This window comes from Branchiostoma belcheri, unplaced genomic scaffold, assembly GCF_001625305.1.
Source record: "Branchiostoma belcheri isolate BF01 breed outbred unplaced genomic scaffold, Haploidv18h27 scaffold59, whole genome shotgun sequence".
Classification (NCBI taxonomy): domain Eukaryota; kingdom Metazoa; phylum Chordata; class Leptocardii; order Amphioxiformes; family Branchiostomatidae; genus Branchiostoma; species Branchiostoma belcheri.
Window position 1 is genome coordinate 475,031 of NW_017804231.1, and position 15,497 is coordinate 490,527.

Genomic DNA, 15,497 nt, shown 5'->3' on the forward strand with positions numbered 1-15,497 from the left:
TGGGTCACGCGACCTGCGCGCTGGCGACATTCCTGGCTGAGAAATTTTGTGGCGGGAGGTTCGGTCGTGTCGGCGACTTTCGGACGCGTTTACTCAAGATTTGAATAGATTTTCGCGGAAAGTATCGACGGACTGAAAGAATGGTCGTACTCCGAGCTAAGTGTATCGTGGCAGGTGATTCGACAGTGGGGAAAAGCGCGCTAGTTCAGGTTAGTTCCGTTGTGTTGTTGTGACACGGCTCTTGCCCCCCTCCCCCAAAAAGCTTGCCTGGTAACCATGGTGATTTCAGCCATGATGAGACCTTTGCTTGTGACACAGAGGAGATGATAGATATCGGTCAAGTTTGACAAAGTATAGAATCATATCTTGCAGTTGTTGTTGATATTTTTAATAGAACTTTCCAAAACTGTACAGAACCTCAAAATTATAACAAGTTATATAGATAATATACATATACAGTATTTCTAGCCAAGGAAATATATAGACCATAGACCTCCTTGGTTTACCCAAGTCTCTTTGGTGATTGATATGAGTTTAAGATGTCTGATTTCTAGTTGCCATATCTATCCGTTAACACCATAGAATTTGAGCTCTGTACCTCATGACTGCCCTGTTTACAACAGACGTTCCACAGTGATGGGTCCCACTTCCCCAAGAGTTACACCATGACAGAAGGTGTGGAGGTGTGTGTGAAGTCTGTCATCATCCCCGACACCAACGACACCGTGGAGCTGCTGATCTTCGACTCTGCGGGGAAGGAGATCTTCTACGACCACGTGAAGAAGAACTGGGACCACCCGTCTGTCGTGTGCCTAGTGTTCGACCTCACCAGCGAACCATCGTTTCACAGGTGTGTTTATGTTTAGGCCACTTGATTTGTTGGTTCTCGGATTTTTTCAGAAAAAATATGAAGTGATGGGCAAAAAAAAAAACAGACCTAGGCATTGTCTGATAACCCCTAAAGCTATGATAGTTGCCATGAGGTCAACATACCAGGTTTGTTAAAAGTCAAACAATGTTAACCTTCTTATCAAACCAATGTATTAAGAGGGATAAAGGGTAAAAACCTTTTGGACCCAAATATGGGCATTTTTTAGTTGATTCAGAATCTGAATCCTAATACATGTAGTTTAAAACAATTATTGTAACACTGGCCTGTTTTTGTCCCTAGTTGCTCCAAATGGCTGGAAAGGATTCGCTCCCAGAAGCCAGAAATTGTTCTACCCGGCGTCCTGATTGGCAACAAACTCGACCTAGAGCAGCGGAGAACGGTCACGCCGAAGTTCCCCACGGAATTCGCCTCTTCCCACGGTCTGGAGTACTTTGAGTGCTCGGCCAAGGAACAACAGAACGTAGAGGCTCCGTTTTACTACCTAGCACAAGAGTTTTACAAAATGTATCAGATGAAAGCTGAGGCTATCTCAAGCATGGCAATGTAAACTGTTTTAGAGACTAGATTTGTACAGTTACATTCTGAGTCAAATCAGAAAATAATTCAAATTGATGAAATAGTACAAAGGAGAAAAGTTGAAACTTTCAAATTGAAATCTTATTGTATATTTGTGTGCAAAAATTTAGTTAGGAAGAAATGTCATGATACTTAAAAAAGTGCTTTGCAGATACTTTTGTGCACGTGGTACATGTAGAAGTCTAGCCTCTACTTGGCATGAAGAAGTTTGAACACTAACATTCCACTTTCAATGTGTAAATATTCTTGATAAGATTAAAGATGATAATACTCTTGCATTGCAGACTTGTCTTTTTGACATACTTGAGGCACAGGAAGTTAACTTTATGGATCACATTTCTTGGAGATCCCAAATATTATTTTAGAAAAATACAACAAACAAAAGATGTCTAGAAGTCAACAACAGTCCATAAAATATGGAGTCTGACTTTAATCAAACTGTTCTGGAGAATTTTGAAAATTTACAGTCACAAGACAGTGAAGACATTGTCCTTTCATTGCCCTTCCATGTAACACATGTATATGTAACTAATGTCTATGAGGAAAAAATACATCAAAACAGCAGAATTTGCACTTCAAAATCTGTTACATGAGATTCACAACATTCAACAATTCGGGTAAAAAAAAATACAGTGATTATTATTAACTTATAAGCAGCAAAATACATGTACATAGGGTGTTGCATAGTAAATATATGTTTATGTCATGTATGGTGAACAAATACTACAACTAAGATAGATGGTGTCACACACCTATTTTTACACAACACGCATAAATAGCTGAATACACAGAAGTGTATACGGTCATACATGCTAAGCAGGAAATGTAACATAATTTATATTTCACGGTATTTGCCTGGTTTAAGAGAATGAAATGAAATATGGACCTATTTAACCATCAGCAGCATTAAAAATAGAACTTAAATTACACCGTAACTTATAGAACTGGAAGAAAATGTGATGAAGGCTAAATTTCACTTTTGTCTTTTTACAAGCAAAGAGGAGCTTTTAAGCTTTTAAGTGTAAATTAAAATTTACACTGTGCTAGTAACATGGACGATAGAAATGGATTATTGGCAAAACGCCTTACATCCCACAAAATCTCCTCTATACAAAATACAAACATGGAAATTGTATGGCTGGAATGGAAAACTTTCGGATCACAAATGTGGCTTTACTAATAATCAAGTGTGAACCTGCACACAGTGAAAAAAAATCACTTGGTTTGACAATCAAGATTGTCATCAGGACTTACAAACTAAACTACATGTAATTTCATATACACAAATGTGCTTTGACATACAGGTGTCTATCAGGAAGTAATTGGATGAACAAGATGTATTGCAACTTTATACTTCAAATAATAGACTTGCAATACTTGAAAGAACACTAATAATACATCATCTTGAATAAATGATTGCATTTACCACTCATTTGATTGATTTCAATTAAAAGTCTTAGGAGTTAATTTTTTGGAATGTCTTACATTTACAATTCTAATAGCTGCCTACAGATACAAACTCTTGTCCTTAAAAGGGGATACAATTCTAAATACCGGTATATATTGACAATCCAAAACTTTCAATAAAAATGAGGATTGAAAACATTCACTGACTATAATAGTTCATTACAAAGAGACTTTATATTTTACCATTTTGGCTTCATTTGGCAGCTGAATTGGTTTCTATTCATCATTATGGTCATGGAAATGTCTTTAGAGCTTGCACTTCCGGCACATATTTTTGCCACTTGCTATAGCTGTAATGTCTGGCAAGACTATGAAAGATGTGACTTTAATTGATGTTGGCAAGACTTCAACTCTATAGCAATGGACATCAACACAGTTCTATTTGCACAGTGAAGTCGACACATTTCCAAACACTGACGACATATTGAAGCACTTTGGAATGAACATAAATGTTACTATTAAGTACACTACATCCCACAGACCAAAACAGTTCCTGAGACAAGGTACATTCAGTTTCTCTTCTTTTTTTCTGCCCACAACCCCAATATTTGGTGAAAACTGCAAAACTGTAAGTAGAATTGATCTAGTCCCAAAACTGGAAAGTTGCTAAGTTGCTGTAGATTTGAGGGAAACTGTTTCATCTGTCACTTTCAGACGACAACAGGTGATGATCTGAGTCTGATCCAAAAGCTGCCTCGAAGTCTCTGTTTTTCTTGCGTGATGAAGGCTTGAGAGTTTCCCTCATCCTTCTGTTGTCGGCTGTGGCTGTCTGCCACACCGTCTCCAGCTGCCTGTCCAGACGCCTGGAGGGGAAATTGTAATATTCAATCAGGCACCATTTTTCTCTCGCTTTAATAAATAATTTAGTGCCTTAGACTTTTCAGCTGGATAAGAATTTCATAGTCAAGTTTTCTACCCTGGATGACTAACTCTTCACAAACATATATTTAACTTGGTTCGCAAGTAAAAAATTTACAACTTCTAAAAAGATTCAGTGGATGAAGAGTGGCCGTTGTTCACATATGTTGTAAAAGATTTGCAATATGACAGAATGATACTAGTATTCCATGGTCAGAAACTTGTACAAGTTGTTAAGATGAGACAAAAGTTAAGGCATACTTTTTGTCAGCTATGATGGAGTCCACCTGATCCTGTTTGTCCTGTAGCAGCTGCTGAAGGTGTCGGATTTCCCGCTGGTACTCCTGGCGCTGGCTGTTAAAATCATCCGTCTGTTCACGTAACCTACAGAGAGACACAGAGGCAGATTGTCTTAGACTGTAGCTGCTTTTGCGAAGCAGAAAATTATCACAATTTGAACGACATCCATTTCATATAAAGTTTGACAACGAATTGTCAGTACCAATCCCCATTATTATTCAGTCTGCAACTTACCTGTCTAGTACAGAACCAAGCTTGTCCGTTGTTTTGGACTTGTATTGCTGTTGGACAGAGAAAGAGGAAATACTGTGAAACACCTTGGCTCAGTTGTCAGGTCTTCAGCAACATATGTTTATAATATTTCTATATCATGCAAGAATGGCAAGTTGGTTTTGGTTATACATTGTACTACAGAGAATAAGTGCAGTTTAAAGTCTAAAACTGACACTCTGTGTCCTGACCTTCATTCTCTCCTCTAGTCTCCCCATGGTGAATTTTTCCTGCAGCACCTGGTCAACTGCTCTCTGGGCCTGCTCCTGTTGGGCCTGAGCCTACAGGATGGAAGAAAACAGCATAACATCAGTAGCAGCACCACATAGCAATCTACAAAAGAAATACAGCACTGCCTTTTGCTGCAGTCATGCTCTGTTGATGTTAAGTGATGTAACTTGCTGTTGCTACTTACAATTTTTGCTAAGGAGTCCCTTTCATGGACCGTTTGCTCAGCCTGAAAAAAAAAAAGAATTAAATTTCAATAAAGGAACATGATACAGCGAAAGAAACTTCAGTTCTTTAATATAATGTTGACACCTAGAGTTGACACAACAAAGTATATTTTGGATCCATACAACACTGACCACTTTCAGCACACTGGACAGGTAATGTTGGGCGTCGGCCTCCTTTGCCACTGCAAACTCCACCTGCCTCTGCATCAGCACCAGTTTCTGTTGGGCTTTCCTGGAATCAGGAACATTTGAGTTATTATTGATGCAGATACATGCAGATCAAATCTTAAATACATCTGAGGCCAATAGATGATGATGATGTCTCAAAACTCTGAGCCTTTCTTTCAGTCGGGAAAAGATCAATATACACTAATGCAAACTCCTAAACCTCAAAAACTGGATCACTGGATAACTTTAAACAATTTTTAGAGTTAGATGTTCAAAGGTTAGGTGTAACAAGTCATTTGGTGTAACATAGCCAGCTGCCGCTGCACCACATGCCTGCGAAGCTGGTGTGTTACGCCGAGGGGCAGTTATACTGGCTATATAGATACAGAATATATACCAATAATTCTCCTTCTCTTATCATGGTCCACTCACCTCAGAGCTTTCCCCAAGGCCTGAATCTCGCCCTCTAGCTGTTTGTTGTTGGCCTGCAGGTCAGTGTTCTGGATGGCAAGGCTCTTCTTCTCTGTCTGGACGGACTGATGGAACAAGATGAGATGCTGATTTTCTTTAAAAATGATTGGATAACCTTGTTACAACACTTTCATTCACCTTCTGGTTCTGCACAACAGAAATTTCTCTAAAAATGTTTAAGATTATCCATAATGGGGGTTTAACAATATTCTTAATTATTGTTATCATTATGATCTGAAAGGGGTAATTATGTACTAAGAAATGACCCTTACCTGTAGTCTAGATAGAACATTTTCCATATCTCCTTCCTGTTTGTGTCTCATGTCTTGGAGTGTGCTGAAAAATGATTCAGAAGATCTCAGACATAGTTCCAGACAATAACCATTTATTGAGTAGATTTATCATGTTTCACTGTTCTTTTATCCATGTCATTTGCATTTAGCCTAACTCATTAAACGTATTCTACACCTAAGAGTGCTAAGACTGCAGGCTTGGACCTATTTACATGGACACAGACCTTTTAGAGGCCAAGGAAACAGCATGGGACTGGCTGGACAGGTACAGCAAAAAGCTATGACGATGATGATTGCTAAGACTTACTTCTTAAACTCTGCCACCTCCTCAGCGTGTCTCTGGATGGGCATCTGCTGCTGGCTCTCCTCCTCCAGGTGCTCGTACCTGCGCCGCAGCTGGTTGAACTTGCCCTTCAGCTGCGACAGCTGCGACTCCGCCTCACCCTTCTCCGACTCCACCTGCATCAGTCTCTTGGACAACTTGGACACTGGGGGAAAAAATCAGCCAACTTATTCCTAACAAATGTGCAGTACTTATATATGTATGTAATAAAGATATTACATTTAATATGATTTATAGGTAACTCTTTCTCCTACTCTTATTCTTTTACTCGAACCAGCGAGAGCCACAGGCGCCAAACCAAATCTTGGACATTAAAAAACAGACCTTTGAGCATACGTGGTGGTTCTTTGGAACCTCCATTCCTATGGGCATGCCTGTCCCAGTTTCCTGTCCTACTCACCCTCCTGTATGTGTCTCCTGTGTGTGTCTGCTCCCTTCTCCTGTTGTACCTCCAGCTGCTGTAGAAGGACCTGGTTCTCCTCCAGGACTGACCTGGCCTGCTCCTGTAGCCGGTACCTATATATGATAAGGTACACTTTTAATATGGCTGACAAGGCCTCATTTGTTTGTTTCAGCTTGAGATCACAAGGGAAGAGATAAGGGTCAGACAAAATATGTTAATAACAAAGATACAGGTTACATGATTGCAGTCCTAACAAATTCATAAACATAAAGTCCTCAACAAAAGCATTCCAAAATGCGTCCCAAATTTGGAGAGAAAGATGCATTTAGGATGTCTACCTACCACTCGTCCATGTTGACTGGTACGGAGGCGTCAGAGTCGTGCAGCTGTTTGTGGAGGGCCTGGTTCTCAGCCAGGATCTCCTCAACACGGGTCTTAAAGTCATTCAGCTCCTCCTGAGGAAAGAAAAATCATTCTACACATTTGTATGTCAAAAGACAATGTCGAATCAGTCAAGGAACAATACTGTCATGCTTCTGTTTAAAACAACATCTTCTACTTCCCTACTCACTTATTGAACATGCCAAAAAATGAAGCAATTTTTTCCATGTCCACTGTATGACGTGTTGTTTGTACTATAGTTAAATTTTCTTCTATCTTTCTACATGTAAACTTTATAACTTGTCAAAAGCCTCATCGGTAAGTCAGTATAACAAGTTTATATTGATACTGTACCTCGTATCTGTGTAGGGCTGCATCTCTCTCCTGTAACCTGTCATCATAAGCCAGCAGCAGGGGGGACAGGTACTTAGTGTCAACCTGGGACAGAAAACAACTCGATTCAGCTACACACAAGTCTGTGCCCATCATTACACATAAAATGGTATCTTGATATCTGTATAAAGTGAATAGAATGAACAAATAGACTAGAAAGCTAGCTGCTTGTTATTAGAAGACACAGTACATACTAACCAGCCAGGGTGGGATGGGCCCTCTAGTTGGCAAGCCTCTGGCATCCTTCCCTTCTTCCTACAAGAGAATGTAGCTTATTGTAAGGAGCTATCAAAACTATTGTACTAGTGCTGCATACAACATTACATTACAAGAAGTCATACTACAGTTCCATGCATCATACATTTTTACAATACCGGGTAAACTAATGTTAAACTGACAAAAAGATGTCTGTTGTGCAAGGAAATGAAGCTGTACTATAATTTTATTGTGACTGCCAGACTTACCCTTTGTGGGGAGGGGGGTCTGTACTTGGCCTGATATCTGCTCAGCTCTACGTTGAGTCTGTGAACAGTTCTCTTGAGTGCATCGTTCTCATGGACAACCTCCTCTGCCTGCTGCTTTATAAGGGCCAACTGTCCTGCCTCTGGGGCTGCAACAAATACACGGACTGTTATGAGATTTTCTACCTTTTTCACACAATATCAAACTGTTTGTGCGAGGTAAACAGGCCAATTCAGTGATAAATAGGTGACCTTTATTTTAAAACTGTAACTGCAGAATGTAACAATTGTGCCTTGGTTTTGAAAAGGCAAAGGCGTTGTTGAGTTACCCTGTTCCTGCAGTGATTTGGAGAGGTTCCTGAGGGAGTGGTTCTCAGCGTGCAGTTTGTCGTTGACCTCCATGACAGCCTGTTTCTCCACCTGTAGTTTCTGGTTGTGCTGCTCGGCTGCATGGAGCTGGTCCTCCAGCTGGGTCAGGGTTTCCCTCAGCTCAGCATTCTCCACTGGGCAGAAGAAACACAGCAACTGTTAACTTAGGTATCCTAGGCAATTTTATGTGGCAAAACAACAAAATATTCTGGATACTACAACAAAGGCTCTGCCCCTGGGCATTGCCAACAAATGAAAACTTCATGAGCTACTTCAAGGTCTTGGCACACAACCAGCACAAAATAGTAAGGAGTATTTGAAACAGTTTGAGAAAATCTTCAGAATATTTGGGTATCCCGTTCAACATAACACATACTGTAGTAATCTAGTAGGCCAAGCTTCTTAAAGTCCTTTGACTTTGTTTATTTTAAGAGGGTGCCCATTCCTCCAACTCAGGTCAATGCATGTAATCAAACTCTCATTATGAAAATCGTCTTGTCTCAAGATGTGACTTCAGGACATTTTTGGTTTTACCCGTAGGTCATTTTCGGTACTAACTCCTTCTTGAAGTGAACTACCAGCCAGCTCTAAGTTTCCGGCTTTGGCAGACATTACTCTCACTTAAGCTGTGCAAGACTCGTCAACACATGGCAGCTGACACGTCAACATGTGGCACCCAGACACCTCAAGACCTACCAAGCATTGTCTAACTCTAAGATAAACAATAAGACAATACTGTCCAAGCAGAGGTTAAAAAATAGGCTTCAGCTTATTTTTGACGTCTTTTTAGGCATTTGTACCAGGCTTTCTTTTTTGTACTAGCATCTTCTTTTAAATAGTAACTGTCTCACAAATGGTAACTTCCTGGCCAATTTGATACTGCTTTGCTGCCTTCAAAAGATCTGCTAGGAGACCAATGGGACCAAGTGTTTAGACTCACTCTGGGAAATGTCCTGTCTCTGTGACCCGTTGGTCTGAAGTCTGTCGAAGAACTTCCTCTGCTCCCTCTGCTGGTTCTCCAGCCTGTCCTGGATCTCCTGCTGTTGCCGTAGCAACTGCTCGTTCTGTCTGCGGAGCTCCTGGGTGCTGCTGCCGGGACGCTGGGCCTGGGCTGACCTCCGACCCGGGGGCGGGGCCTGCTCCAGCTGGTTCTGATCATCACCTGATGACCAAAATAATGTAGTGTTGGGTGCCACATCAACTGTCATTCTATGTCTATGGCTGGGAGTTTATGAAACATTCAAACCACCACAACACACCAAAAGTCTTCAAGATGGTCTGTTAGTAGTGAGTCGCATATGTATGATTTGTAAATTCATGTTTCTCTGAAATTTACCACTTATAATAAGTTATACGCTCAAAAGAAAATTGCAATGGTACCACTTTATTCTAATACTATGGAGTCAGTGTTACCACTAGAGTCGGAAGAATGCCACCTGGTACACATGTACATGTAATATACCATTTCACACAAGATGTAACCAAAAAAAAAAAATGAATGAGTTAGTGGGGACAAAAAGATGGGGAAAATGTATGATTCTTTATTATGGCAGCACTCCAAAACTTTGTCACACCAAACCCACACCACGACCAATTCTGCAAACCCACTTACTGTTCGCTAACTTTCGTTCCAACTTTTCAGTATAGTTGCTCAGTAATTCCTCAGAGGAAGTGCGATTCTGAAGAGAGCCCCCTAGAGGATGCAACGAGAAGTGCAACAAAGGCAACTAATGGACAGTGTACACTAGAACAGGTCAGAGGAATGTACTAGATAGTTTAGGAAGACTGTTGAAGACAAGCACTCAAGACAAGTTGGAAATCAGTAGTGTTGGCATTGTGATTGACAGAATCCCTGCTGCAAGAAAATTTCCAAATTCATCATCTACTAAAACACGTCAAGAGAAAATGCCATAAAGAAGAAGCTTCAAGCCCAGAACACATCAATATATAGTACATGTTAGACTAACACTTGGAGTATATCTATTTGGCTTTACAGGTAACTTTAAAGTCTACAGTAGGCTGATATTTTTTTTATTGGTTCCTGGAGTTTTCACGTAAATGTTAAGTGAAACAGAAAAAATAGCAACTGCAACTGTGACTTAAAATATGAATCTATTTTAACAATGTATTATCATTCTTCTGTATGAGCATGTATGTACATGTATGAGTAGCACTTGAAATAATGTCACATAACCTTGTACAGTTTCTCTCAAAATGTAAACTCCTGAAGAGTTAACCTGAGTAAATGTTGTGAATTACCTGAAACCTCCTCATCAGGCTGTGTGAAGAAGGTCCCCCGGCCCATGTCCTTGGCGGGTAGTTCTGGAGACGACACTTTCCGTGAGCGTTGTCGTCCCTGCTTTGGGGCTGTGTGCAAATCCGCAACCACCATCTGTGCCATCTGTAACCATGACAGCAAAAATAAAATTATGGCATAATAGCTTAAATGATTATAGTGCACCTTGGTACTGATAAACATTGTACATGCAATCTTGTCATTTTATACAGCTTCTAAGAAATCACTACCATTTCTTTGTACTATATGAGAATTAGCATGGATATTGGGAAATTCTACAAAGAATTATGTCCAGTGTTCTCACAATGCCGTTTGTGCATAGGGCCCATATACTGTAATTTCAACCTCCTATGTTGTGAAGAACCCTGTGACCCTTTCAAATCTTTGAAAAAATTGGAATTTGAATTTAGAATGAAGTTATTACAGAGGGAAAACATAACTTAACAAAATTTTTCCTTTAAAAAAAGTCTCAGAAGGTTACGAATTTTAAAATGTTTTTGGGAGAATACTGTGGTCATGCATTTGGGACTCAATACTTTGCACTTTGCACTCAATACTTTGCACTGTGAAGTTGTCCTTCTGTATCTGACCCCTATGCTCTGAGAAAATTCTGATGAAAACACTGACGTCATATATCAACTCTAGTCTTGGATCAAAAGTCAGAGTGGAAGTGGGTTTGAATCCACTTTGACTGGTGATCCCCAAATTTGTCAATTTGCACACACCTGTGGATCCACCTTCTTGCTTCCCTTACTGCCCTTCTTACTCCCCTTCCCTTTCCTTGTCTTAGATGCCATACTGCTGGCCGGGCTGCTCACAGCTGTCAGTTCACTGTCATCACTCTGTGGAATGGATCGATACAACTGTTCGTGAGACAAACTTTCTGGTTAAATTAAAGCAGTCATACACAACAAGCTGACGGGGCTTGAAATACTGGGTACATACATGTATGCACCTTAGTGCAGGTAAAATTGGAGCTGTGCTGATGTCTACCTGCATTGATCCATGTACTGGGTTTACATAAAAACTCCACACCTATATATATTATGCATAGGTGTGGAGTTTTATTTGCTGCATTGACTGTTAATAAGAAATAATGGCAATGGCTTCTAAACAGTTTTTATTATGATCCATACTTCCTAAACTCTGAGTGGTGCAGGTACAATTTGTCTGGTACTGGTAATTTTCAGAAAATTTTGCAGAAAAAAGTATTTTGAGCCCTGGCTGTCACAGACAAACTCTGAATGCTTACCTTGTCTTAACAAGTTTTAACTATTTCAGCTGCTACATGTACGACAGAAAGCATGCATTAGTCTGCTCTATATCAGTAGGGATACCAGGTATTACTTATCATCACAATAATTAATATAGAAAGTAAAAGTCCTTATGTCCCAGGCTGGTACAGAATCAGAGAGAGAAAGTACAGTTAATACTTGGCAAGAAGGAAAATTCCCCAGCTGGCATGTCAACAGCAACTGAAATATTTATGTTGAACCTGTTTATTCATTTCAACAGGATATGGTGTTATGAACTGGACCAAACCATTTCCATTCAAGGGAGACATGATGTAATTTTTTTTCAAAATGAAATGACTCAACATAACACAACAGAGACAGGTTTGAATTCTACTTTTGTGTGTCTCATCTTCAACATTAGGAAAGGAGTTGCAGTCCAAGCTGAGTTAAAGTGGGAAGACACCACACAGGAAAAAGAGTACAGACAAGGATAACATGAACGACAGGTAGAATAACTATGGTTAGTACCAGGAACTCGTCAACACCGGCTTGTGGCTGAACTGGGATGTCTGTTCTTCCCTGTTGGGCACAGCAGCACACAGTGGGTCAGTAGGGCAACACAAATCTTACTACTTCTAGCACTATATACATGTATACAGTAGATATACAATGTAGTATTAATATCACGCGTAAGCTACAACAGCAAACAAAAATAACTCCTCAGCAAATATATTAAAGAAAGATTAGTAAAATAAGTAACAATTATGACGGAAGCAATGTTGGCTCAAATTATAGCATTTGGGGCTAGCATACGATTCCTAGGTCTGTTTTTATCATTTTTTTCACCCTGTCGCTTCATATTTTTTCTGAAAAAAATCAGAGAACCAACAAATCAAATTTGTGTGGCCTTACCTTTCCACCTTTCCTAGGCTTGCTGTACAAGGGATCTCCTTGTTCCCTGAGTTCAGCCTCCCTGTCCAGCTGGTGGTACAGCGGTGCAACGGCAGCCGGACCCGTGTCTCTCTCCGGCGGGGTGCTGGGGGGCGTGGGCATCCTGTCCCGGTCAGACAGGGTCCCCAGTCTGTTGTCCCTGTCCGGCGGCACAGTGGCATACCTGTAGGTAGGATTGGGGCCATGTACACATTATCTCCAATGTCTTTGACTACTAGGACTTTTCTAGCTAGCGAGAGAGAAAGATCACTAATATAAGTATAAACAGTAACCTTTAGAAATATGTAAAACTTTAAAGTTAAAACATAATTATTGGGCAATAAACCAGTCCTACATTGGAAGATGTGATCTCAGAAAACCACAAATTCTTCCAACTGCTTTGGGGACTCTACCGGTAGTATGCTTTGTAGCCATGTTGTTGGCTTTCTACTTAGATAGATCGTGACTGATTCATGAGATAGGAATGGTTTAAGAGAGCCTGGGAACTGAGTTTGTTTACTACAAGATACTCCATCATACTGTCACATTTTGTTTAAAAGTGCTGGCATTGCTGTCACAACCAATGGTCCAGACCAGCAGGTCCATGGTGACAGAGTGAATACATCTGTGCAAACTGAAAGCTGAACAATTTGGTTGAACCGTTCTAAACTTCTAATTGAGAAATAAAAGCCTGGCTTTGAAGGTGAGACAATCATGTAAAACTAAAATTCAATAGGGTACATTATAGAAATTACACAGTAAATTATACTGTGTTTCATTTGCACTTGAGTTGACACTGTCTATAGTAAGTAGTGTCTATAGTATCTACCTAATTGGGAAAGCGATGTACATGTGTACAGTACAAGATGCCAATGGCGACAAAGTTCGTGTTTGTTTTTCTGGTTAAACCACTTGATTGACTGATTGAGTTATTGACTGATAATTGATAGATTGAGTTACTGACCCATCCTCCATCTCCAGTTCATCTGAGTACATCTCACTGTCCACATCACTCATCTCATCCTCCAGGCTCCCACGGTCCATGCTGCGGAAGCTGTGCCCGCTCTGGTCCAGCCGGAACGTGCTCCTCAACGTGCCATCAGGACTGGCGTCCGCGTACGGGAGCCCGACCTTTGACCCGGTGAAGCTGGCGTTGAGGAGAGCGGTGGCGAGCGCGGACGGAGGTTTGGGCGGCTCCTTGGGCGGAGGAGGGGAGCGCGGGACGGCGGCAAAGGCAGTTACAGGGATCAGGGAGGAGGCAATGTGGCTCTGGGGATAAAGGAGTTCATTTTCAGCATTATACATAAAGACTTAGATACATATCAAAAATTGTTATTTGTACTGTAGTATCATATACCAGTTCAATCTATCCTCTTCAATGAGGTTCTGCGTATATTAAATCTGTGAATATCTTATTATACTAGACAATATGTTTAAAATGTGTTTATCAGCAAGGGCACACAGGGGATGTCTTCTTATCTACTATGATGGTGTCAGCATAATCAGCAAGGTCATATATTATAATGTTCTTGGTATCAGTTAGTATTATAAATGATTCAAAAATTAAATTACATTGATGGGCTATGATGATAATAATATAATAGCTTTACCTTTACCGTTCAAAACATTCACTCGTCTATATCTATTCCCTGTGCTTTATATAATAGAAGAAGTACTTGTATCTTAATGGCATAGTCATTGCTTACTAAATAAATATCAGTATGTAGTAAGAAAACAATACATGTTCATGTACATGCCCCCCTCCCCACCACTACATTATTATGGTCATTCGAGTTTCAGCTGCAGTGAGACTGTTAATAGGTACTAGTAGTAGTATGCACCAACGTTGGCCAACTCTTGATCACACACGTGGCATAACTCACCAGCTACACACTTACGTACGTATGAGACACAACTGTCGCAGCGTCAGCTGGCAGCCGTGGAATTCAAAACAAAAACAAAGGGCCGGCCCACGCGACGGTTGACGCCTTGTGTAGATTTCACCAACGACCCTTGTCCTTGGGCGTCGCAACCTACCACCCTCCCCCAAAATCTCTCTACACTTGCGGAAATCTACGCGTGTAAGAAGAAACCAGACCTAGCGAGAAATCGTTTCCACATGTGTCAGTTAAAAGAGGTCGTTTCGCTTGCCCCGGTGCCTTTCCCAAACACTCCCAACGGAGAAAACGCGGGTCTGGAAACAATCAAATCTCCATCCATCTGGAGCGAGTCACCGGCCTTGGGCATTCAAACAAACAACGGACAAGGCCAGCTGCATTGCTTCCGCTACCGTTAATTGGTATTTAAAGAGACATATTTCTTCCAGACTTACCATGCCGCCCCCTTTCCCCTTCCCTTTCTTCTTGTCCTTCCCGCCCGCCATGTTGAAACGCCCGTATGGAACATGCGGGCTTGGCGCATGCCCAACGAAGCTAATTAGTTGCTATGGCAACGGGTGTTAAATGACAATACAACTAGATGGTGATTTATTGGATCAGACTGGGCGGGCTAGAAATAGATCGGCGGTGACAATTATACCCACAAGATATGGCTTCAATTATTAGCAGGAGAAACCATATGCAGTAGCTGAACTAATGATCTCCGGTGGCCTAAAGACAGTAGCATTATCCAATTTGGCAGCATAGATGAAGTTGGCCTCTACTCTAGGTTTCAGGTTTTGTCTCCTGTCATGGTGTGTCATCAATCAATGTGCACAAGTTGTCTAGACTTGGAGAGTCTAGTGTCAGTGTCATGTTGTGTCTAGTTCAAATGAAATAGCAAAAGTTGAAAAGAGAACGTCAAACATAATATGGCATATTCTATTTATTGAACCTCCTTGGAACTGGTAGCGCCCAGGTCCAAAAATCAGCATTTCATATATATACATTGCCTCCTAAAAATATCTTGTATTTGCATGTGGTATTTAATTAATTTAT

General features: G+C 40.7%; 2 protein-coding genes across 5 annotated transcripts; one reads left to right on the forward strand and one right to left on the reverse strand.

The window, feature by feature from the left end:
* Nucleotides 1-1,746, forward strand: LOC109482054 (intraflagellar transport protein 27 homolog). The gene is made up of 3 exons (XM_019784707.1): nt 1-209; nt 624-850; nt 1,172-1,746. The coding sequence occupies exons 1-3, from the start codon at nt 141-143 to the stop codon at nt 1,437-1,439; spliced, it is 564 nt and encodes a 187-aa protein (XP_019640266.1). The 5' UTR covers nt 1-140; the 3' UTR covers nt 1,440-1,746.
* Nucleotides 1,747-2,626: 880 nt separating this feature from the next.
* On the reverse strand, nt 2,627-14,999 carry LOC109481988 (centrosomal protein of 89 kDa-like). Of its 4 annotated transcripts, XM_019784611.1 has the most exons (23): nt 14,894-14,999; nt 13,526-13,830; nt 12,544-12,745; nt 12,160-12,210; nt 11,122-11,238; nt 10,360-10,501; nt 9,713-9,793; nt 9,041-9,262; nt 8,061-8,234; nt 7,735-7,880; nt 7,469-7,525; nt 7,232-7,315; nt 6,839-6,951; nt 6,494-6,609; nt 6,058-6,238; nt 5,730-5,793; nt 5,419-5,522; nt 4,951-5,050; nt 4,779-4,820; nt 4,555-4,644; nt 4,328-4,374; nt 4,055-4,177; nt 2,627-3,738 (listed from the first exon to the last, which is right to left on the reverse strand). In XM_019784611.1, exons 1-23 carry the CDS (start codon nt 14,942-14,944, stop codon nt 3,573-3,575), a joined length of 2,778 nt encoding a protein of 925 aa, XP_019640170.1. In that variant the 5' UTR covers nt 14,945-14,999; the 3' UTR covers nt 2,627-3,572. The 4 variants fall into 4 exon arrangements, with proteins under 4 accessions (XP_019640170.1, XP_019640171.1, XP_019640172.1 ...); XM_019784612.1 differs by lacking the exon at nt 12,160-12,210; XM_019784613.1 differs by lacking the exon at nt 9,713-9,793.
* Nucleotides 15,000-15,497: the final 498 nt, after the last annotated feature.

Coding starts and splice junctions, on each gene's coding strand:
- LOC109482054 (XM_019784707.1), top strand. CDS start 141: ATGGTCGTACTCCGAGCTAAGTGTATCGTGGCAGGTGATTCGACAGTG. Junction 210..623: donor GGAAAAGCGCGCTAGTTCAG/GTTAGTTCCGTT, acceptor TGTTTACAACAG/ACGTTCCACAGTGATGGGTC. Junction 851..1,171: donor AGCGAACCATCGTTTCACAG/GTGTGTTTATGT, acceptor TTTTGTCCCTAG/TTGCTCCAAATGGCTGGAAA.
- LOC109481988 (XM_019784611.1), bottom strand. CDS start 14,944: ATGGCGGGCGGGAAGGACAAGAAGAAAGGGAAGGGGAAAGGGGGCGGC. Junction 9,263..9,712: donor GGAACGAAAGTTAGCGAACA/GTAAGTGGGTTT, acceptor TTTGGTCATCAG/GTGATGATCAGAACCAGCTG. Junction 7,881..8,060: donor CAAATCACTGCAGGAACAGG/GTAACTCAACAA, acceptor TATTTGTTGCAG/CCCCAGAGGCAGGACAGTTG.